We start from the raw sequence: 22,910 nt of genomic DNA on the forward strand, positions 1-22,910 counted from the left end.
AGAATCAAAGGAGAAAACGTAAGGGAGGTACGTGAAATCCATTTGTGGTATATTAAGGAGGCAGGAAAAAGCAAAGTGGGGAAATCTTTAGGAGTGGATAAAAAGTAAAATGGAGAAACACATACTTCTTTTACATTGGTGGATACAGGATAGTTATTAATTAGTATTTACAGCACATAGAGATGGTATGTAGGGAAAAAGATAACAATGAGGGGTTCTGTGATCTTGTGCAGTTGTGCATTTGAGGGGTCTGGAAAAGAAAATTACTCTGGCATTTCCAAGGTATTCTAGATGCATAAGAACAATGGATGGAGAGCTCACTTAAGGTAAAGATTGACCTTTGCTGAGGAAGCTATGTATAGGCTTGGGCGGTGACTACCCACTGTAACCTCTCCAGTTAGGAATTTGTGATCCGACCATCTGTAGTTACTTTTGGTCACTGAGCTTGTCAGACCTGCCATGTGCCCCCTCTTCCACACTAGCTTGCCAGGCTTATTACATAGTCCCTTTTTCGTTCAGTTATTTAGTCTTTTTCCCCTAAATCTGTTTCTGCTACCTGGTGGGGATGAAGTACAGTTACGGTGAAGTACCCATTTCTCCAGGTAATACTTGAAGCCAGAGTTCAGCTGAAGCAGATCAATGCCTGCCCCTCGCACCCCCCTTCTCCACCATAGCCACTGAAGCAGATAAATGAGGTCATTGTGGATCCAGGGTTTTACCCGTACTTGGCCCTAGAATGTAAGCTCCAGGAGGGCAGAAGGCATGCCTGACTTGTGCACACAAGGGCATCTTTTTGCCCCATGTGGAGCCTGGGTGGCTGACACAGGGGAGATTGATAGTAAATATTTGCTGAATGAATGACCAAATGAATGACTGAATACTGTAAAGAAATCTTGTAAGTGTCCTGGAGCCAAAGGATCTGCAGTAAGTACGTTTCACAGAGGTTTTTGCAGGCTACTGGCTTTGGCCCTGGAGCGGAGGTGTAGTCACCAAAGTCACCCCCTATAGAGCTAGAGACCGCCCTGAGTCACACCCCCAGGTGGATGGTCGGCCCCTCAGGCAGTCACGTGCCGGAGACCGGCCAATCATCGGGGGGTGGGGCGGGGCTTGGAAGACCTATTAATGGGTGACAGGCAGCTGGGCATACGTTCCAGAAGATCTCTCCCAACAATTGTAGCCTCATGTCGCGCAGCGGTGTGGGTCCAGAGCAGCACCGGCAGGGGTCAGAGGCGGACGCTACCGCTACACCCTTCCAGGCAAGAGGTAACTGCAGGGTGGGCAGGACTCACTAGGACGCGGAGCCGAGCCCTTCCTTTCCATAGGAAGTTGTCTTCCTTACCCCCAGGTCTGCGCGCCCGCCCCGCCAGGCTCGCGCGGCGGGGACACTCCCTAGTTGGCCTGTAAGCTACTTGGCGCTCGGAATGCCCAAGCCCGGCCCTTCAGCTCCTGAGCTGGACGGGGCGGAGAGGATGTCTCCGAGTTTGGGCCTGCTGGTGGGTGAGACCCAGGAGCGAGAGGGGAAGAGAGCTTTGCTGACTGATCTTTACTCTTTGCCCCCAGAGCATCAGCATATCCGCTACAACCCGCTACAGGATGAGTGGGTGTTGGTGTCAGCTCACCGTATGAAGCGGCCCTGGCAGGGACAAGTAGAGCCCTCGCTTTTGAAAACAGTGCCCCGCCATGACCCCCACAACCCTCTGTGTCCTGGTGCTACACGGGCCAATGGAGAGGTGAGCCTTTAGAGCCTACATCTGCAGGCTGCGCCAGGGGTTGTAGCTCCCCCTTAGGACTACCCCTCACCCACAGGGTAGTGGACTTCCTTTTGGGTCATAGCTCATCAAGTCTTTTTGAGCCCAGAGTCCCCACCTTCTTCTACACTGTCCAGCCCTTGACATCCACCAGATGACCTGTGGTATGGGGCAGCGAATGCTTCTAGCCCATCCTTGTCTGTAGGTGAATCCCCACTACGATAGCACCTTCCTGTTTGACAACGACTTCCCAGCTCTGCAGCCTGATGCACCCAATCCAGGTAACTTAGCTCTAGCTGCTGTTGGAGGGAAGAGAGGGTGCACCTCTTGGGGGTACTTCTGTTGCAGAGAATGATACCCTTTTATCTCAGGACCCAGCGATCACCCCCTTTTCCAAGCAGAGGCTGCTCGAGGCGTTTGGTAACTATGGATTTCCTCTCTTACAACCTCCAACCCAGCGCCTGGACTCAGCACTGGGGTTGGGCCCTGCCCCTAGCACAGCCAAGCCCTATATTTCTGTCATCCCTCCCTCCCTTCCTCTACTTAGTAAGGTCCTGTGCTTCCACCCCTGGTCGGATGTGACGCTGCCACTCATGTCAGTTCCTGAGATCCGCGCTGTTGTGGATGTGTGGGCCTCAGTCACAGAAGAGCTGGGTGCCCAGTACCCCTGGGTGCAGGTCTGTGAGGTTGCCTCCTCCCCCTGGATGGGCAGGGAGGAGGTGGTCCAGCTTTAGTTCTGGGAAGTGGCATTCCTGTTTCCGCAGGGTGTGGTTTGGAGGGATTGAATTGGTGTCTTTTTGGCTACTAAAGCTCTCTACCCCTACCTAATAGATCTTTGAAAACAAAGGAGCCATGATGGGCTGTTCCAACCCCCACCCCCACTGCCAGGTAAGTGTATTTCAGAGGCTCTAGTGGATTTCTAGGCTGAGTCCAAGCCAGTACTGTGGGGAGTGGGAGAGGAGTTGGAGTACAGGATGGGACAGAGTGTGCTACTGATGTGGAGGCTTCGGGGTGAAGGACCTGTCTTTTCTTCTCTGTTCTTATTCCTTGACAGGTGTGGGCCAGCAGTTTCCTGCCAGATATTGCCCAGCGTGAGGAGCGATCTCAGCGGGCCTATCAGAGTCAGCATGGAGAGCCCCTGCTGATGGAGTATGGCCGCCAGGAGCTGCTCAGGAAGGTGGGAGAAAGCCAGGCCCTGTCCCCAAGGGGCCCCTAACCTCACCCCAAAAGAGAGAAGTGTGTGAAGGAGAAGGGTAGAAGGGAAGCAGCAGAGAGACTTGCTAGGAGGCCATAGCAATAATCTAAAGGAAAGGTGGTAGGGACTTAGACTAGGGTGGTAGTGTTAGAGTTGGTGAAAAGCCATCAGATTCTGGGTACATTTTTAATTCTGCTTCCCTTGCCTATTTGCTGACCCCCAACACCTGCCTTGATGACCTCATCTCTATTCGGTCTGCCCAGGAACGTCTAGTTCTAACCAGTGAGCACTGGTTAGTGCTGGTTCCCTTCTGGGCAGTGTGGCCCTTCCAGACACTGCTGCTGCCCCGTCGGCATGTGCGGCGGCTGCCTGAGCTGACCCCTGCTGAGCGTGATGGTAAGTCTCCCAACTAGGACCCTGGGCCCAGACTCTGTATGAGGGTGGCTCTGGTAGGGCCAGCATCTAGGCCCCTGGCTGAGAGTCAGGCTCTGATTCCAGATCTAGCCTTCATCATGAAGAAGCTCTTGACCAAATACGACAACCTATTTGAGACCTCCTTTCCCTACACCATGGGCTGGCACGGTGAGGCTTTTTGAACACCCATATATAGCCCCAACATCATTTCTGGGCTCCTGTGCCCCACCCAGTGGACTGCAACCCTCAGCAGTCCTTGAAACTCTTGCTGGGGGAAATGTCCAGTGTAGCGCTGCTGGGAATGAGGATGGAGCAGGGAACTTGGTGAAAACATGTCTTCCAGTGTACTTTCCAATGTCTGGTCTCCTCTCTGGCACAGAATGCTGGGAGATGTAATTTTCAGACACCTAGCCTGGTTTGGGGGTAGTGGCTAGGCTGCAGAACTAAAAAAGGGCCATTACCAGCCATATCTGCCTTCTTCCTGTTAGGGGCTCCCACGGGATCAGAGGCTGAAGCCAACTGGGACCACTGGCAGCTGCATGCTCATTACTACCCTCCACTCCTGCGCTCTTCCACTGTCCGGAAATTCATGGTTGGCTACGAAATGCTTGCCCAGGCTCAGAGGGATCTCACCCCTGAGCAGGTCAGGACTTGGAGCACCCTGGGTCCTCTTTTCTCTCCCATTTCTTCAAGGGATGCCAACAATCATGACCCTGAGAACCTTCATAACCTGAGCATTCCTAGGGACTCAGGAGCTGCTCAATTCCTTCATCCTCTGGTTATTCTAGCAGTCCTTATCACCAGCCTCCTGGTCCCACAAGCTCTCATTCAGAACTCCATACCACCATTCTGGGCAGCCCTTACCCTCCCTCTTCCCCTTCCAGGCTGCGGAGAGACTAAGAGCACTTCCTGAGGTTCATTACAGCCTGGGACCAAAGGACAGGGAGACAGCAGCCATCTCCTGACCACGCTGACCCCAGGGCCTTCTGTCTGAAAGTACCAGGGCCTAGGGTTTGGGCAGATGTGGGGTCAATAAAACCGTACTTTTCAAACTTTAATCACAAATTCTAACACCAGAGGAATGTGATCTCTAACCCTTGGAGGTCTGGGGTTAAAGGCTGAAGGCATAGCTCCTGCCACAACTTTTCTTTGCCTGCAGATGTGCAACCACTTAAGGATACCAAAATTCCCCTCTAAATCTCTGAACAAAATGAATACTCAGTGTTATGTCTGGCCAATAGATTCTCTTACTCCTGGAGTAACAAAGCCATCTCAGTTTAGGAAACTGATTAAAAATCCTGTGTTCTTGTATGTGGCTGAGGCTTTGGGAAAGTAAGAGCCCCCCCCCTTGCCACCACCCCTAGGGTGTCAGCTCACTAAGCTTGGGCCTGAAGTTTTGGTGGGGAGCTGGTTAGCAGAATCCTGGTCCCAGTGGTCAGAGGCCAGACCCTGGGCTGCTGGCCAGAACCCTGGCTTTGTGAGTGGCTGCAGCTTGGCTCTGCTCCAGCCCACAGGGGCTGAAGGCGGGTAGGGAATGTGTACATGGCTTTGTGTTCTTGGCTTCTCCAGACTCCAATGTGCGGCGTGTATGTGCAGGCTCTGTACACCTCTGTTATCCCTGTGCCTTAATCATTGCATGGGGCCAAAAACAGCTCCGGCAGGGAAGGGGCTGCCAAAGTTAGGAGTCCCAGGGCCTGGAAGGATGAGATGGTTCTTGGAGTGACCCTAGGTCTATCCCCTCCTCTCTGGCCCTGTTTCCCCAGCAAGACTATGTAACTGACAACACTGTATAACCCTGTGGGAACAACAGGCCATGCAACCCAGAATATCTGATGCCATCTAGGTGTCCTGTAAACTTTTAGGTGAGGACAGGGCTTGTGAACAATGCAAGGATGGCCACAAGCTTTTTGTCTTCATTTTCCTCTCAAAGGAATTGAGTCTCTGGGAGGGGAAATCAACCAAGGGCAGACAGTGATGACCTGGCCCAGGAGAACCTTGGCTATCTTCCTTCCTGCCCAGGGTTCTTTCTTCCTTGAGACCCTGGAGGGGAAGGGTCTGGGACTTGGAGTGTTGCCCTGGTCTGGAAGGAGCTCAGATAGACATGGTACACATCTCCCTTAAGCCCCCAGTCACTGGGGAATGGATGAGAACACTGGATGGGTAGCTGGTTTGTTAAGGAGCGTACACACACACACACACACACACACACACACACACCCCTACCCCTACCCACCTACCTGACCCTATACTTTTGATTGGGCTGCATTTTGGAATCATCTGGGGAGTTTTAAACAATACTGATGCTTAGGTCCAGCCTCCAGAGATTCTGATTTAATTGGTTTGGAGTGTGGCTTGGCAATTTTAAAACCACAATGTCCAACAACGTTTGAGAACCAGTGCCCTACACCAATCCTTCGTTATCTTATCTGGAGTCGGGCACCTTCAGCTTCTCCAGTCACCTGCCCAGTGGCTCCTGAGCCACCGAACTTGAGGCTGCTTGTGGACAGTAGGTAAGGGGAGGGACGTGAGAGATTCCAGTCCTGATGTCTCAGGAGGACAGGCCTTCAGGCTAGAACTCAGGAATCCAGCCCCAGACTGTCCTCCCCGCAGCCTCTTCAGTCCGGGACAGGACAGGAAGTGTCCGGCAGAGGTGGGGGTGGAGGTGATTGGCAGTTGGAGGCTCCAATGGGCCGAGACCCTCCCTATTTCACCCCTCTCCTTCCATTGGTGCCTGGGCGGAGCCGCCCCTACTACGGGGGCCCCAGGGCGGGAGGGAGTCGAGGCCCGGGCAGAGGGCGAGGGCGGAGGGCGCTGGCGGCGGAGGCCGCGGAAGGTGAGGAGTGGTGGGGCCCGCGGGTATGCACGAGAAGCCTTCCAGGAGAGGGTGTAGCAGGGTGGTGAGGACCTGAAGGGCCCCAGGTGACTGAGGGACTGTCACTGTGTGTGTGACTGTGAGGCTGTGTGTGACGATGTCAGTGTGTGAGGCTCTGCGATTGAGTGTCACTTCGTGCAACTGTCAGCTAATGTGACTGCGTGTGTCAGTGTGCGTGTGGCTGTGCAAGTGTGGGATTAAGTGCGTATCTATCCATGTGCAGTTTTGGTGAGAAACTGGGTCGTGTTGTTTGTGTGTGAGACGGCCTGTGACCACATAAAGGAATGTGTTTTGGGAAAGTTTCAGACTGTTTCTGCCAGTGTGAGAGGGGGTGGCTGGGTTTGTGTGCACCAGTGTGACTTCAGGAGTAGCAGAGCAAGAGTGAGACTTGTACTACGTGTGTGTCCTGTGTCCTCACAGACTGTGGAAGGGGAGCTGTGCTCCAATGTGAGGGACCCACTTCAACAGCCAATGGGACGCACCTTTCCACTGAGTGTCCAGCACAGACAGACCCACCCCAACACACTTGGCTTTTCCTCCTTTCTGTACTCAAGAATCCCTGTCACCGATCCACGGCTCCTTATCTTCTATTTCCCTGCCTAACTCAGTTTCCTTATATTGCTTTTTCTCTCCTTACTGTTTGTTGTCTTCCTAGAGCTATGGCTCTGTGTCTCTTTACAGTTTAGTCTCCCCACGTATCCCTGCGTGTCTGCTTTTCAGTTCTGCCTCTCAGGTTCTCTGCATGTCTGTCTTTCTGTACCCCTGTGCCTGACTCCCCTGTTCACCTTTGTCTCTGGCTACCTCGGGGCCTGTAACAGTGACGACGGGGGGATGTCTGCCATGCTCAGAGGTCCCTGGAAGAGGGGACATAATCCACGATGAGGAGTTGCTTTTAGGGAGTGCTATGACCCCATCCCAGGAGCAGAGTGGTAAGTATGCATGTGACTGTGAAAGGAAGAATAAGAAGTGTCTGTGTGAGTCCATGGGAATGTGTAAATGTAAATGTGTGAGTCTGAGTGAGGATATCTGAGTGTATTGGTGTGACTGTGAGTAGCTGTATCTGAGAGTGTGTTTGAGGGTAAGTGTCGGTCTTGTGTATCTGGCACCAAGGGACCAAAGGCATTTCCTGGTGCTGGGGCCCAAAGAGTGGAGGGGGAGGTGAGAAATGGCTGGAACATCCAGGGGAGGAGAAACTGGACTCTAGCTTTTCTTTATATCCCCCCACCTGGGGCCTCCCTTCCCCTCAAAACACAGCCAGCTGTGCCCTAAGGAAATATTTGCTAGAGTGGGAGCAAGAGTATGTGTCTGATTTTTCATTTGATTGTATCCACGTTTGTTGAAAGGGAGTGTCTTTTTGTTGAGTGTACCTAGTGAGTCCATATGTGAATGTGACTGTGTTTGGCTGTGTGAAAACACGGGAATCTATCCCTGATAGGGACGTAAGCAGCCCTCCTTTCCCTCTTGCTGGCTGCGCCTGTGGCTTCCTTTCCAGACTGAGGGGAGGCCTCTTCCCTTCCCAGGGCCTCGGTAGGAGGAGGGTGGGAAGGGAGGAGGAAAGAGCGGGGAGGGGGCCTGGCCAGGGGCAGCTGAGCTCCAGGGCTCAGAGGGGCGGGGGCAGGGAAAGGGAAGGAGGGGATGATTCTGGGGTCCCAGAACTCAGTGGCTCTGAGACGGGAGCTGTAGCTGGTGGGAGGAAGTCCTGGAGGCCATGGACACTCGGCCACTGGGGTAACCGAGGTAGGTGGGGCTGAGCAGGGTAAATGTGGCTGGGGGGCCAGGGATGAGCCACTAGACACCCAGACATATGGACACGTGGAGGCCCCTGCTCTGCTCCAGTTGGGAGGGATCTGTGCTCCTCTTCTGAAGCACCCCCACCCCCAGGGCCTTCTCCCCATCTGCCCCTTCTCCTGTCCACATGGCCAGTTCCCCACTGCCTTCCTTCTGCTTTCCCCCATCCAGAATCCCTCTCTCCTAGCACCCTCCAACCCCCATACACACATAGTTGGTTAGTTCCTCGGCCTTCCTGAGTTCCTGCTGCTCCAGCCCAGACCTCACTTCACTGAGTTCCCACCACCTCCCAGTCCTGATCTCTGATCATCTCTTGGTCTTGTGGCTCCAATTCTAGGCCCCTGTCCCTGCAGACTCGCAGCTCCTTTCAGCCTCCTCTCCCTTCCCCGCCACCCTGTCTCCATCTGCTGGCTCCTCGCCCGCCCCCAGCCTCTGGCAGCAGCCAGGGCATCTGGATCTGCTTAACTACACAGCCTCAGCCTGCACCCTAGCCCCATCCAGCCTCATAGGCTTGAGACCAATAAGACTTCAGTCGGCCCAGATGAGTGGCCCAAGGAGCCAGAGCAAGGAGCCAGGCCCACGCGAGAAGAGGCTTGGCAGCCAGAGCAGGGCTAGGTCCCATGGCAGGAGTACAGGATGGGCTCAGACCCACCATGACAATCCTTGGGTGATGAGGGGTGCCTCAGGTTAGTCAGAGGCAATAACTAGCCCTGGGCCAGGTGGACATCGGAATTCCCAACAGTTGGATTGGAAGAGTTAATGCAAGTGATGGAGCTGGTGCCAGCTCTTGGTGCCAGGGGTGGGCACCAAGGGTGGTGTGGAGGATGGGGGCGGGGCAGTGCTGGCACAGTCTGTCGCCTCTGGCTTTTGTTCTGGGCCCTAAGCCCAGGACTGAAATGGAGGGTGTGTGTGTGTGTATGTGTGTGTGTGTGTGTGTGTGTGTGAGCGCGCGCGCGCGCGTGCACACATGTAGCACTGTGTGTATAGTAGAAACTGGGACCTTAGATCAGATCCCCCAGTGATTTCTGATAATTTTACCCCACTCGGTACCTCAGTTTTCCTGCCAAAAGCCCCAGTTTGGAAGAGGAGGAGGCAGGCTTTAGCCTCCCACATCTGGGATGGGGATCGCTGACACTGTCTTTCTCCTCACAGATGAGCAGCAGCTGCACAGGGCTGAGCAGGGTCCTGGTGGCCGTGGCTACAGCCCTGGTGTCTGCCGCCTCCTCCTGCCCCCAGGCCTGGGGCCCCCCAGGTGAGAAGAACCCTGTTCTATGACCCCAACTCTGACTTGTGACTTGCCACCCTCCCTGGGGCCCCTTCCCATGCCTAACCTGCGACTCCCAGCCCCTGGCATCCAACCCGGCAACATCCCCTCTCTACCCTGTCCTCTGATTTCTGTCTCTATATTATAATATGATACTCTGATCCAATGACCCCACCCAGGGCTTAAAAGTCTGCCCCTTACCCTGTCACTTTCACAAAGTAGGTGCTTGGGGAGAGAGAAAGGAAGAGCTTCTCCTTAGAATTGCTCTCCACAGGGGTCCAGTATGGGCAGTCTGGAAGGTCCATGACGCTATGTTGCCCTGGAGTGACTGCTGGGTAAGTGCCCCACCTGCCTGTTGGGCTGACACTCATGGTCCTTTCTTGACCCTGCCCAGTCATCATGCCCCTCCCCTCCTTGCCCCCTGTATCTGCAATCCTCACCTCTCTATCTGACCTAATCCTTAAACCATAGGCCCTGGGATACAGCAGTGCACAAGCCAGGCAAGGTGTTGGCTCTCGCAGAGCTTATATCCTGGTGGGGCAGACAGACAATAAGCAAATAAGAATCTCCCAGGTAGTTATACCTGCAAGGCAGAAAAATCAAAAGAGTGTGATGTAGAAGAAAATAGCTGAGTGGTTCTCTTTTATTGGTAATCAGGGAAAGCCTCTCTGAGGAGGTGACATTGAAGCTGATCTGTGAAGGTCAGGAAGGAGGCAGTCAGGCAGCTTGGGGCAGAAGAAGCATTCCTGACAGAGGGACCAGTTAGTGCAAATGCCCTGAGGTGGGAATGAGCTCAAAACTCTTGAACAGAAAGAAGACCAATGGGACCAGACAGGACCAGAGTATAGTAGGTGATGGGGAGAGACGGAGATGCTGAAGAAGGAAAGGAAGGCCAGGGCTAGATCACCAGAGGCTTTGTGAGCCCGCAAAGGGAGTTTGGGTTTTATTGTAAGCACAGTGAGAAGCCAGTGGAGAGCTTGTGGCATAGTCTGACTTATATTTTAAATCCTGCCTCTGTCTATCATCACCTCATCTCACCCCCAGGGTCCCGGTGTCCTGGTTTCGGGACGGGGAAACGAGGCTGCTCCAGGGACCCGACTCTGGGCTAGGGCATGAACTGGTCCTAGCCCTGGCAGATAGCACTGACGAGGGTACCTACATCTGCCGGACCCTGGATGGTGCACTTGGGGGCATGGTGACCCTGCAGCTGGGCTGTGAGTTGGGGAGTATTGGGTGACAGTCATGAGACAGGGCTCCTGAGGGAATCAAGGTCCTGAGTAAGCCCTCTGGGCTGGGAGGACTGGGCACTTCTCAGTCTCCAGCTGTAGCCTCTGCCTCTAGACCCCCCAGCCCGCCCTGTTGTCTCCTGCCGAGCAGCTGACTATGAGAACTTCTCCTGCACTTGGAGTCCCAGCCAAGTCAGCGGTTTACCCACCCGTTACCTCACCTCCTACAGGTGTGTGCATGATTGCATGTGTAGGTCTGTATATTTGGGTGTGTGCTGGCACAATGTGGGGATGGGAGGCAGGGAGGACGGTCCTGAGGAAGGCCTTAGAGGGAGGGAGGACCTTCTTTTCCTTCCTGACCTCAGATGGCCCCCTCCCTTCCAGGAAGAAGACAGTGCCAGGAGCTGATGGCCAGAGGTAGGACGTGAGGGAGAGGCTGGGGGGCTCCAGCTGGATCCCACAATGAGCATTTCCAAAGCTCAAGACCACATCCTCCCTCCTAGGGTGAGTCCATCCACAGGGCCCTGGCCATGCCCACAGGACCCCCCAGGGGCCACCCGCTGTGTGGTCCATGGGGCAGAGTTCTGGAGCCAGTACCGGATTAATGTGACTGAGGTGAATCCCCTGGGGGCCAGCACACGCCTGCTGGATGTGAGCTTGCAGAGCATCTGTGAGTAGCCACCCCCAGAGATCAAGATCTCTACCACAGAGACCCCAAACAGACTCCAGTGTACAGATATCCCCCCAGGCCTGCCAGAACTCCCAAACAGTTCTTTCCTAACATAGACCCGGTTTCAGTGCACAGATGGCCCCCATGGAGACTAATAAGCCAATGAGACCAGAGCCCAGGAGGCAGGTTTACCTCCGCCTCTAGAGGCGGCTGCCACGACCCCCTCCTCACAAGTTCTTCCTGGTTGCCTATCCTTGGAGCTACCTCTCTGCTTCTAGGCCCTGAGCTGAAGGCAGCCATATCAGTCCTCCCTGTCCTGTGGAAACCTTTACTGGTCCCTCCTTCCTTCTGATCTGTGCGTGGTAGGGGGGCTCTAAAGCTCTGGTTGAAATTTGGGCCAACTCATCTTCTTTGGATGAAAGCAGAATCACTCTTGAATTCAACAAACCTTTCAAAAACCTGTCCCCAGATCCCAGCTCATGTTATAATAGGGATGACAGACAGGTCCTGAGCCTAATGGATGATCAAGCTTAAGACTTCCCCAACCCCCTTGGAAGTGCCTCCCTCAGGTACCTTTAGGCACACACCTGCCTTCCTTTGGGAGATGGTGGGGAAGGGATGGGTACCTGTCGCTTGCCCTTACTTTGTGTCTCCACCACCTTCAGTGCGTCCTGACCCACCCCAGGGGCTTCGGGTAGAGTCAGTACCTGGCTACCCCCGCCGCCTTCGTGCCAGCTGGATGTACCCTGCCTCCTGGCCCCGCCAGCCCCACTTCTTGCTCAAGTTCCGGCTGCAGTACCGTCCAGTGCAGCATCCTGCCTGGTCCATGGTGAGGCCCGGTCCAGAGTGTGTCCCAATTTGGGGCTGTGGGTCTTATCTCTGGTTTCATGTTCCTGGGTGTTCTGCATGGATTTCTGCAATGGCAGGTCACTGAAGCCGTCACCTCTCCCTACAGAGTGCTCTCCACGGGTCAGGCTTTGTGTTGGGTGCTGGGGTTGCAGCAGGGACCTACAGACCACGCGTCTGCTCTTCAGGGTAGTAACTCTGATGAAGGCCTCTCTGTGAGAAGACAGCAGTGGCTTTTTAAAAATAACTTTTCTAGGAAAAGTGCTTTTCACCCAGAGGTACATCCTCATACAAACACTCATATACATATACCCAGGTAAGGATAATAGTGAATACCTACCTCTGGAGATAGCATCAGGTCTGGGGAGTGGCTGCCTCAGATAATAACCAATTAAGCACTGTGTACCTGCCAGGCACTGAGCTATACACTGTACATGCATTATCTTGTGTAGGTGTATTCACCTCTATTTTACAAATGAAGAAACTGAAGCACAGAGAAGCCCAAGGTCACCCAGTAAGATTTGAACCCAGCCAGTCTGATGGCATAGCCTGTCTATATAACCACTAATGGCATAGCCTGTCTATATAACCACTATGCACTTTTGTCTTCCAAACACTGGGTGTAGACCTGACACCACCAGCCACCCCCTGTGAGGCCCAGATGGTTCCACCAGGATGCCAGGGGTGCTGGAGCTGGGGGACAGGTAGTCTCAGCGCTTACAGCTTGAATAATGAGGCAATGAACCATCTTCACTGCTAGGTGGAGCCAGCTGGCTTAGAGGAGGTTATCACAGACGCTGTGGCTGGGCTGCCCCATGCGGTGCGGGTCAGTGCCCGTGACTTTCTGGACGCTGGCACCTGGAGCGCCTGGAGCCCAGAGGCCTGGGGGACTCCGAGCACTGGTGAGAGACAGAGCCAAAGGAAAGGGCAGAGGCCCCGCCCCTCAGCATCTATCAGCTGGACCAGTTGGCAAGAACCAGGCTGCTTGGCACATGCCCAATCCATGCGGCCTGGCAATTGTTATCCCAGGCTTCATGCAGGGTTGCCTGCAGCCCTGCCCTAGCTTAAGCCTTGTCCTAGTTTAAGCCCTGCCCCTCAGCCCCCACCCCTGCTACATCCCCAGAAGCTGGCCCTGCCCTTGCAGGCTCCGCCTCCTAGGTTTTCTTGTGTCCAAGCAAGGCCCTGGCTTGTCCGCAGGCCCTGGCCTCAGTCCCTACCCTGCATGGATAATTCTCCTCAGGTCTTGCCTCCCTTCAGGGCCTCTACCAAAGGAGATACCAGCTGGGGGTAAGCCATACACACAGCCAAAGGAGAACCCTCAGATGGACAGCCCCGCTCCCCCAAGGCCCTCCCTCCTGCCAGACCCAAGGCCACTTGGTGAGCTGGGGTAGATGGGCAAAGGTGTTAGAGGATGGGAAGGCCCCAGAGAGAAGGAGGCACTGAGTTTGGTCAGGCTCACTCTCACAGTGGCATATGACCCTGCCCCTCAGACCACAGGGACCCCCTGGAACAGATGGCTGTGCTGGCATCTTTGGGAATCTTCTCTTGCCTGGGATTGGCGGCTGGGGCCCTGGCACTTGGGCTCTGGTAAGTGACTGCCATTGGTGCCTCAGCCTCTGGTCTCACACAGACCCTCTGATACCCATAAACCACACCCTTTCCCACCCCTCATGACTTCCCACTGAACCTGTCTGATTTTGGAATTACTCTCCCTCCCGCCCCCTAATCACTTCATGATTCTCACTGACTCCTCTCCTGACCTTTTACTAATAAAGCCTTTTGGAGGAGACTGAAATGCCCTCCATTGTCAGGGAGATAGCTGCCTTTTTATGCTTCAGGCTGAGACTAAAACCGGATGGGAAGGATGGACCCCAAAAGCCTGGGTTCTTGGCCCCAATGATTCCAGTGGACAAGCTTCCAGGTGCGTAGGAACTCCAGGAGGTTTGGACACGGAGATGTGTGCTCTCATTTTGAGTGTCTGGATTAAGTCAGATGACCCAGTCATTGTGAGGATGTTGGGTCTCCTCATTCTTATGATGTCTAGGCTCAGGGATGGGCCTTTCATTCTTGAGTCCCTAGGCTCAGAGTTGGGTCACTTCCCTCTCTTGCAGGCTATTGGGGCTTCTAGATGGACTCCTCATTTTCGGTGTGTTAGGCTCAAAACTGATCATCTATCCTTATTGTTGGGGTATATTGGATCAGACTTTGGTCCCCTCCCTTATTCTTGATGTGAATGAATGCCGACCTAGGGCCACTCCTTCACCTTCAGGGTGTTGGGGCTCACTCAGAGTTGGGCTCCCTTATTCATTCTGAGTGTTAAGCTCAGAGCTGGGTCCCCTCCCTCATTCTCAGAGTGTCTGGGCCAAGATCCAGTCCTACTATCCTCCTTGATTTGCCTCCTGATTTTTCTAGGAGCCCCAAGCCTATAGAGGACCCAGGAGGGCTTCAGCTGATTCCACCTATAACTCCATCTTGCTGGTGTGGATGGACGGACAGATAGAACCCAGGCAGGACAGTGAATCCCCATGGGTGTATGGGGTCTCAGCTGAAAGTTCTGTTTGGAGCTCATTTCTATGAGACTCTTGTTCCAAACTTGCCAGATGAAAGGTACCTGGACCTCTGATTTCATTCCAGAGCTGGAGGCCCATCAGCAGAATGTGTGTAGGTGTGTATGTCTGTGTCCGTGTGTGCCCATGTGAATGTGAGGCAGGAAACATTGTTCTCTGTATGTATGTATGTAGGTGTAGTGTGTGTGGGTCCCTTGGCCTTGCCCCTGACAGGGATTGTGAAGGTATGAATAAAGAGAATGAGGAGGTTCTTCTGTTTATTGATGTCTTCCAGATTCAGATTCAGGGCTCACAGAAGCCATAGAACTTGGAGACCATAATCAGAGACTATTGTTCAATACTGTTTTATTGTTTTGGCTACTGGGGTCCCTGGCCCATTTTCTCTATCAGCCCAAAATTCAGGTTGGGCAAAGTCCCCTGGAGTCTTCTCCCTTGGCGCTCAAACCACCGAGTCAGGCTGCAGTTCTGGGGGTGGATACAGATGCTGCGTTGAGACAGGTGAAGCCTAGGAAAGGTCCAAGGCCAAAGTCATAGTTTGGGGATGAGGTTAATTAGGGTCCAGGGGTTAGGGCAAAGTCCAGATGACAACCTGAGGTGACATCAGAATTAGCAGTTGGGCTGGGGTTGGGATCAGCATCAGGGATTGGAACTGAGGACAGAGTCAGGGGTCAGTATCAAGGGTAGGGTCAGAGCTCACACAAAAGCCTGTAGGTGACAGTCCCCATCAGCCTCCTGCAGTTCCACCTGGATGACCTTCCTCAGTAGCTTGTTTGAAAGCGGCTGTCAGTAGAGCTGAGTACAGCAGGTAGTGCTGGGTGGTAGTAGCACTGCTAGGGGACAGTGGGGCCATGTGTTCAGCGGGCTCCTGACCCAAAACCCTTACATCAGACAGCTGGAAGTTGGATTTCCTGGGCCCCTTTTCCCTTCATCCCATTCACCAAGATCCCTAGCCTTCCAGACCCCCAAGTACTCACCTGCTCCAGGGTCTGGACTCAGAAGCAACAGTAGCAGCAGGAGGCTGATGGTGGGTGAGGGCCCCTTCATGCTGCTCAGCCTGGATACTTTCTTCTCTTTCTTCCTTCTCTCCTACCTTTTATTTGGGTACTTTTTACCTGGGGCACCAGGTGAGTCAGAGGCAGGTGAAGATGTATTGCTCATTCTGTGACACTCCTGCCCCAAACCCGTGCAATAGACCCCCTATTTTTCTAGGAGTGCCATTTCCCATAGGCTCATAAGTGCTGGGCAGAGAAGCTGGGGAGAGGGGTGGTGCATGACTGAGGACTGATGGTCCAGTAACTGAGCAAGGGAAGCCAAGGATCCTCAGAGGCATCCAATGATGGACAGTCACACTCACATACCCATAGTTACACATTCAGTTACACCTCAGTCACTCGATCACCCTCACATGGTCAGACAACCATTGACAGAATTATACAGCCCTAGTTATACTCAAAGTCCCACTCCCACACAGTTGTGTTTTCACAATCATCCAATCACACAATCATACTAGCACACAAAATTCTGATGGAGTAGTTGGTGGTATGGGAGCAGAGGGCAAGCCAGCACCAACTTGCCTTAATTTCCCCTCCCTATTTCCTGCCCTAGCCTGCTTATTTTATCAGGAGGAATTGATGGGAATGGGTCCCTAAAGCAGGCCCTTCTGGCTGAGGAGGTTTCTTGGCTGGGGCCAGTCACATTCAGAGAAGCTGGGAAAGGCCCTTTTTGGTGTTATTAGGAATGCCTTGGAGATGCTGAGGTGGGGGCTGCTTTCCCTAGGAAGATGAGACAGGGAGGAAGGGTGGGGTGGATAAGGAGGGAAGATGAGGGAAGATAAAATGTCTTTGATGCCAGATTGCTGCTATTGAACAGGTGAAAGACCCAAGAAATCTTCCTGTTTTTGTCTAGTCCTCTCCCAGAAACGCCAGCCTCTTGCCAAAAGGGGTTTGGGGTTTCCAGACTCAGTTCCTGGCTTATTGAGACTTCAGATTCAAGAGATCAATTACGTCCCTTTTGTTCTATTCAAATTCCAGCCTCTCTCCACTGTGGGCCTGGAGAAACATCCCTCTTCCTGACCCAGGTCCAGTAATACCGCTTTCAACAACCTCTCCACCCTCTGCATCCCATCTTCTTGCTAAAGCACCAACCTCCCATCTCCTTTCTGTCCCTTCTCTCCTAATCCATATTCAGCCCTCACTCCCCTTTTCCCCTCACCCCCCAACAAAACACCTCCTCCTCCTGTCCTTTTGAGGAAGCTAGGAACTGCCTAGGGCAGGGGCAAGCTGCTCAGTTTGGTGCCTCTGGCACCTTGAAGAATTTCCCACTCTTGGTCTGGGGATTTCAACCCTCAAGTCCTGCTCCATATTTGAAACATAAACTGAGCCATAACCCAATAATTCAGCCCTTATCTGGTTGTTGCAGGGGTGCCTTCCGCAGCCTTTTGCTCTGTGCCAGCTACCTTCTATGGGGCAGGCCTTCTTTTAAAAGGGAGAGGGCCTCACACCTTCCCTGGGCATCTCATTCTGCTGCAGGGCTGCTGCAACAATCAGAAGGGACCATCAGCTCCAAGAGTAGGGACTAGTCCCCTTCCCAGGCTGAACAACTGGAGCTTCTCCCTCCCATGCAGGGTGAGGCTTAAAGGCCCTTGGAATTGACTTGTAGGTACTCAGGAATTGAGATAATTTCTGGTGAGGTACAGGCCCAAGGCTGCACAGGCTACTCCACTTTTGACAGGATTCTTAATGTAGACATTGTGATGAAATGGCTCAAGACTCCAGGTCCATTTTTGAGGGTGGCCACAACCCACAGACATCTTGAACTTCTAGTACCAGATGCCTTAGGATCTTTTTCCCACCCTTGTCTGGACTTGTGCCCCAGAGCTTGGGTGCAGCGATTGAGGTGCCATCATCTTTTTTTTTTTTTAATTGGGGAATATTGGGGAACAATGTTTTTCTAGGACCCATCAACTCCAAGTGAAGTCGTTGCTTTCAATCTGGTTGTGGAGGGCGCAGCTCACTGGCCCATGTGGGAATCGAACCAGTGACCTTGGTGTTATGAGCACTGCGTTCTAAACATCTGAGCCAACCGGTCGCCCCGAGGTGCCATCATCTTGTCACAGATCTCCATCACCTGGCTGGCTGCCACGCACTTTATGGTCTCTCATGGACCAGTCAGTCCAGAGACCTGAGAAGGCAAGAAATGAATTCTTCCGGGTATGCATCCATCTTTCCCCTTCTGCTTCTCCACAGATAGGGCCAAATCTTCTCTTTATCCAAGCTGAATGTTAGCTTTACCCTTACCCACAAACTGCCTGTCTCTTTAAAGTAAAAGCCATCCTCTGGTGCCTTTTCTGGTGCTGCGGCCAGTCCCTGACTGAAAGTAGGCCCACCGGAGTCCCTGACTCTCAGCATGTTAGGAGTTAATGGGTCTCAGGCCAACTGGGTGACAAGACAGAAAGGGGTGCCAGGGAACAGTGTGGCCCTTGGGTTCTCCTAGGGAGGGAGCAAGAACTGCTAGGTGGACTGTCAAGAATCTTTAAACTTGGGATCAGACTGGAGGAGCTGGAGTTTGGGATATTAAGTACAGGAAAGATTAACAGTCCCAAGTCACTCCCCGGTGGCAGGCTGAGGGAGGCAGCTTCTAGCAATCTTCCTCTCCTCTCATAGCTTACTTCCACATCTCTGGTCTTAAAATATTTTAGACCCACTCCCAGGAAAAGAAGATTCTCTGGACAGCTGGCAAAATCCTGGTTAGGAGGAAGGTGGTAGCAGAGAGCTGGTGTGAGAACACATCAAAGTGGAAATGAGATTGGGGGGAAGACCAAGCCAGGACTATCTAGTTCCCTTCATATAGGCTACACACAGTAGTGGGATACGTGGGGGGTGTGGGAGCAGAGGGTGAAAGGCAGTCACTGATAATAACCGGAGGCCTGATACTGATGAGGGGGCCTTAGGAATAAAAGGGAGCTGGACATGGAATGGCACCCTATTTGGGAGGGAGACCTTGTCAGTTAAGGACACAGCCAGCATGGAGTGGGGGCTCCCAGCCCGAATGGTGACAGCGGCGACAGAATCAGGAGGGAAGGACAGTGGCTTCGGTTTAAATCTTTAATGCACCGGCTGGCTGGGTAGTGGCTGCGGGGGTGCGGCGTGGGAGGCCGCGACCCGAGCGCTGAGGAACAGGGCCCAGGCCGCTTGACAGACAGCTCATCAGACCCCGCAGAGGCTCCAGCTTCTGCTCCCGGGGGTGCGCCGAGCTGTGGGGCGACCCGACAGTGGCATGAGGCGGGGCAGGGACTCCCGGATTCCCCCCGATCCGTCCTCCGACCCGGAGCCTCGTCCATGCCGGGGGAGGGTCAGCGGTATGGCAGGCCCCTCACCTCCGCTCCCTCCGCCACATGCGCAGCCACGGGAAAAAGTAGAAGCAGCCCCAGTAGATCCTGCAGAGAGAGGGCGGAGCCGGGCCGGGCGGGGCGGGGCTGACCCCACAGACTCCTCGGACGTCTTTTCAAGGCCCCACCCCGCCCCTTAGAGGCGGATCCCATTACAGCCCACGCCCCCTTAGGGGCCCCACCCCTCCTGCTCCTCCGGCCCCCAGAGAACTCACGCCCTTCCCCAACCCGAGGGGCCAGGTTCCTCCTCCGCAGAACCCCGCCTCCACTCACTCCTCCTCCGCCTCCAGCGCCACCTCGTATCTCCTCAATCCCGACATGTCCCGGGCTCCAAACGTCTCCTGGGGAGCGGCATGATTGGATCAAGGATTCCCCAACCCCCGGTCCTTTTCTCTTTCATTCTCAGGGCCAGTCTATTTCAGGTAACCTGAGGCAGGTGCCCCAGGAAGCCTCAATTGCCACATCGGGGCAGGGTGGGATTAGAGATTTTGGGAGGCACTAGACGTTAAGGAATTAGGAGGTCGGTCACCTTGGAGGCCTGGGGCATTTAGGGGTCAGGGCGAAAGGCACTGCGGTCATGAGGCTGGGATATTTGGGGCCCCAGGTGAGGATTTTCGGGGGCTGGGGTCACCTGGAGGGGGGCTGAGGGGTCGGCGCAGCCTAAACTCCCGCCCTCCCTGCTCCACCCCGGAAACAGACCGTTACCGTTACGTCACAGGGACTCGTCGCGCACCAGGGGTGGAGCTTGCCTATTACCCGGAAGGGGCCGAGTTAGAGCATTTCTTCAGAGGAGGCGGAGTCAAAAATGTCACCAGAAGGCGGAGCCAGGGCCTATCACTAAAGGGGCGAACTTGAGGTTTATTACTAAGATGCGAGGCATTGGACCCTCTTTTATAGGGCTGAAGTCAGATTTTGGAGTTCCATCCTGGGAGATGGATACCTCAGTAATAGGCATCAAGAAAAGATCTTTGGGACTCTATCCAGTACTGTTTTTCCAATTCCCTCTACTACTCTCAATCTCCCTGGCTTCTGCCCTGATGATTGCCTTTCTTATCTGCCCTATTCCACTTGTGTGACCCTAAGCTGAGGAGGAATAGGCCACAAGAGAGGACCCAGTCTAGACAGGCCAGGCTATGGAAATATTTGCTGGCTGAGTGGCCTTTGCCAAGTCACTTAATGGCCAAAGGGTCATAGCCCTTTCTCTCTGAGCTGAGACCTACATTCCTGTGATTTTTTTTCCTGAAGTCATTCATTCAACAAATATTTATTGAGTGTCTGCAATGTGCAGGCCCTGTGCTGGGCATGGGGATACAGCAATAAAGAAGACAGGCACATAGTCTCTTCCTTCAGAGGGTTTATCATCTGGGTTGGAAATGTGGGGATTAAAAGAGGAAATCAGATCATTACAACAAACCTGGCAGACTGGCTAGGGACAGTAGAGGGTATTGTGGTAGAGCCCAGAAAGAGCAATTAGCCCAGTGTAGGAGTTTGGAAATAGCTGCCCCAGTTGGTCTTCGGAGGGCAGAAGGGAGCCTTATGGTTGAACTGTAGGAGAGAGTTATCAGAAATGAGGGAAGTGAAGGTTCCTTCAGGCTGAAGTGTGGAGAATGGATATACCTACTCCCTGTCCCCATCCCACCCTCTTCCTCCCTCTCATACCTGTCTTCCCCTGCCTGGGCCACAAATAGACAGTTGACAGATCCATAGGTACCAGTTGGGTTTTATTGGAAGCATTGCAGCCTGGGAGTGGAGGAGAAGATGTGTTCCCACCAGACTCACCCTCTCACTCACTTGTTCTGGAGGAGGAAGGAGAGGCAAGGTCATGAGCTGAGGTCTTGGGCAGGGGCTCAGAGGGAGGAAGCAGGGCCAGGGAGGGCTGGGCTTGCCTTGGCAGAGTTCTTCTGCAGTCTCTGGATTATACGGTCCACCCAGGGCTGATCTGGGGGTGCTCAGAGCTGATGACCCTCAGCGTGGTGGAGTCAGAGGTCAGAAGGAATAGAGCAGCCCTGGAACTTAGCTTCCTGTAAAGCCCTGGTGTGTGGGGCAGAAACTGAGGACCACATCTGGGAACCTGTTTTAGGGGCTTACTTGTGGGAAGGGGCTCCCAAGGAGAAGGGAAGTAAGATGGTGAGCATAGGCCCCTGGGGAGGTGATTGGGAGAGGAGGAGACCAGTTACTCTCCAATCCCCACTCACAGGACAGCAGTGCCCTGCAGCCATCCTTGAGGAGGAGATAGGAACAAAAAGACACCAAGAAGATGCCCAGGAATTGGGTGTTGGTTCACCTCAGAGTTGTTGGCATCACTCAGAGCTGGGGTTGTAGGTGTTAGTGTTAGGACTTGAGGGACTGTGAAGCGGGAAGCCCACAGCCCTGACTGACTCCAATACCACAGCTTTAGTGTTCCTCTCTCTCCCACCCATGTGCACTGTCTTCTTCTTCCTCTGGAACCTCAGGCTAGAGGAGACAGAGCCTCTGAAGAGGACAGCCAGAGCCCCAAGACCCATCCAGGCACTGACATGTATAGGAACACCTGGGGCACAGGCACATCTGCATCCCACAGGTGCCCACACAGGACACAGGCACACCCACACCACGCAAGCCCATGTGTAGACTGAATAGGAACACACAATGCACGGGTGTTCCCACAGTACACAGGGACACACAATCACAAGGGCTCACCCATTTGGTACATGTACACTCAGGTTCACAGACCTACTCAGACCTGGGTGTTGACCTGATTTCACCGTTTTCTTCACAGACTCCCAGATCCCTGCTATGCCCCACACCTTACCATTTTATCTCCTCTCCTTTCCAGGGGAGACCAAGAAATCAGTATGCTGAAGAGAGGACCGGTACTGTGCAGGAGGCCATGGAGGACAGATGGAGATGGACAAATGGTTAGAATCTTTGGAAGCAGCAAGTGTATGAGTTGCAGGAGCCCTTCTGCTTGTGTGGAGCCTGTGTGAGACTGAGAGGCTGGGTAGGGGAGAATGAGCAGAAGAGTGATGGTGTGGGTGAGGGAGTCCTTGGTGGTCCTGTGAGTGTGTGTGTGTGTGTGTCTGTGTGAGGCTGTAGCTCTCTCCTATTTATGGCCCCCTGAAGCTTTCATTTTTTATGTACGGAAATTTCTTCCCTTCTGTTGTGTAATAAAGAATTTGACTGGCCTTTGTCCCTGGTTTCTGAGAGGGAAACTCTAAATCTTTGGAATTTCCCAAGTAATAGGAGTGTCTTTGTTACTTCTGAGCCTCCTGGATCGTACCTTGAGTTTATGCTAAGAGATGAGATGATTTAGGATGGGGGTGGTCACCAGAAAGACCAACCATCTCATTGGAGAGTTGGCCCAACCTCTGGGGAGGAGGGTCGGGCTGGAGATTGAGGTCAGTCATGTGGCCAACAATTCAATGATGCCGATGTAATGGAATCTCAATAAAAGCTCTGGACACCAAAGCTCATGGAACTTCCTGGCTGGTGAACACACTGATGTGCCAGAGACATGATGTGCCTTGTGTGTCTTTATGGGGACAGAACGTGGAAGCTCTGCATTTGAGACCCTCCCGGACTTTGTCCCATGTTTCTCTTCATTTGGCTGTTCCTGATTTTATCCTTTAAAAAAAACAAATTGTAAGTATAGCACTCCTGAGTCTTGTGAGTCATTCTATGTCGCGTCCAGTGCAACACGGGCAGTGAGGGTACGAGAAGGGGCGGCCTTGGGTTAAGTTTTAAGAAAGAAACATACAGAGACTTAATGCAGTTAAATCTCAGAAGGCCAGGGGTCTCACAATTCTGAAAGACTGGAGCCCAGAATAAAGCCGACTGGAGGTTTTTATTGATAAGTATATAAGGGAGTAGCAGTGTTTTTGGCACGGTCTGTGAGTCTCACTTATCACGTTATAGAAACAACCCAAACCAATTATGTTGATCTTCAAACAGCCA

General features: G+C 53.4%; 3 protein-coding genes across 17 annotated transcripts; 1 reads left to right on the plus strand and 2 right to left on the minus strand.

Moving 5' to 3' along the window:
- The first annotated feature begins 1,105 nt into the window (after positions 1 to 1,105).
- GALT (galactose-1-phosphate uridylyltransferase) lies at positions 1,106 to 22,141 on the plus strand. 8 transcript variants are annotated; one of them, XR_012495837.1, is made up of 22 exons: positions 1,106 to 1,263; positions 1,561 to 1,730; positions 1,954 to 2,029; positions 2,120 to 2,168; positions 2,296 to 2,425; positions 2,580 to 2,636; positions 2,803 to 2,925; positions 3,207 to 3,339; positions 3,442 to 3,525; positions 3,846 to 4,000; positions 9,170 to 9,269; positions 9,556 to 9,616; positions 10,326 to 10,495; positions 10,623 to 10,737; positions 10,892 to 10,924; positions 11,011 to 11,177; positions 11,843 to 12,006; positions 12,784 to 12,925; positions 13,264 to 13,400; positions 13,514 to 13,610; positions 13,862 to 13,944; positions 21,793 to 22,141. XR_012495837.1 is itself a non-coding variant. In XM_074330657.1 (22 exons), exons 1-22 carry the CDS (start codon positions 1,182 to 1,184, stop codon positions 21,816 to 21,818), a joined length of 2,337 nt encoding a protein of 778 aa, XP_074186758.1. In that variant the 5' UTR covers positions 1,106 to 1,181; the 3' UTR covers positions 21,819 to 22,141. The 8 variants fall into 8 exon arrangements, 6 of the variants coding, with proteins under 6 accessions (XP_074186758.1, XP_074186761.1, XP_074186759.1 ...); XR_012495836.1 differs by lacking the exon at positions 21,793 to 22,141 and adding an exon at positions 14,436 to 14,840; XM_074330657.1 differs by having other exon boundaries at positions 13,281 to 13,400.
- On the minus strand, positions 14,948 to 15,634 carry CCL27 (C-C motif chemokine ligand 27). The gene is given in 3 exon segments (XM_074331485.1): positions 14,948 to 15,095; positions 15,288 to 15,420; positions 15,565 to 15,634. Coding segments are annotated over 3 exon segments (351 nt in total).
- Positions 18,680 to 19,784, minus strand: LOC109448962 (uncharacterized). Of its 8 annotated transcripts, none has more exons than XM_074330662.1 (4): positions 19,683 to 19,784; positions 19,251 to 19,318; positions 18,966 to 19,064; positions 18,680 to 18,842 (listed from the first exon to the last, which is right to left on the minus strand). In XM_074330662.1, exons 2-4 carry the CDS (start codon positions 19,295 to 19,297, stop codon positions 18,686 to 18,688), a joined length of 303 nt encoding a protein of 100 aa, XP_074186763.1. In that variant the 5' UTR covers positions 19,298 to 19,318; positions 19,683 to 19,784; the 3' UTR covers positions 18,680 to 18,685. The 8 variants fall into 8 exon arrangements, with proteins under 8 accessions (XP_074186763.1, XP_019590380.1, XP_019590390.1 ...); XM_019734821.2 differs by having other exon boundaries at positions 18,966 to 19,025; positions 19,683 to 19,776; XM_019734831.2 differs by having other exon boundaries at positions 18,966 to 19,025; positions 19,677 to 19,724.
- Positions 22,142 to 22,910: the final 769 nt, after the last annotated feature.

The sequence above is a fragment of the Rhinolophus sinicus genome, linkage group LG04 (genome assembly GCF_036562045.2).
Source record: "Rhinolophus sinicus isolate RSC01 linkage group LG04, ASM3656204v1, whole genome shotgun sequence".
Taxonomy (NCBI): Eukaryota; Metazoa; Chordata; class Mammalia; order Chiroptera; family Rhinolophidae; genus Rhinolophus; species Rhinolophus sinicus.

Bases quoted from the DNA above. Each gene is read 5' to 3' on its own strand.
- GALT (XM_074330657.1), top strand. From the start codon at position 1,182: ATGTCGCGCAGCGGTGTGGGTCCAGAGCAGCACCGGCAGGGGTCAGAG. The intron at 2,926-3,206 runs GTGGGAGAAAGC...CGGTCTGCCCAG, and splicing joins GCCAGGAGCTGCTCAGGAAG to GAACGTCTAGTTCTAACCAG. The intron at 10,738-10,891 runs GTGTGTGCATGA...CCTCCCTTCCAG, and splicing joins CGTTACCTCACCTCCTACAG to GAAGAAGACAGTGCCAGGAG.
- LOC109448962 (XM_019734789.2), bottom strand. The intron at 19,065-19,250 runs GTGAGTGGAGGC...CTGTGGGGTCAG, and splicing joins GCGCTGGAGGCGGAGGAGGA to CCCCGCCCCGCCCGGCCCGG. The intron at 18,843-18,965 runs GTGAGGGGCCTG...GTCGCCCCACAG, and splicing joins ATGTGGCGGAGGGAGCGGAG to CTCGGCGCACCCCCGGGAGC.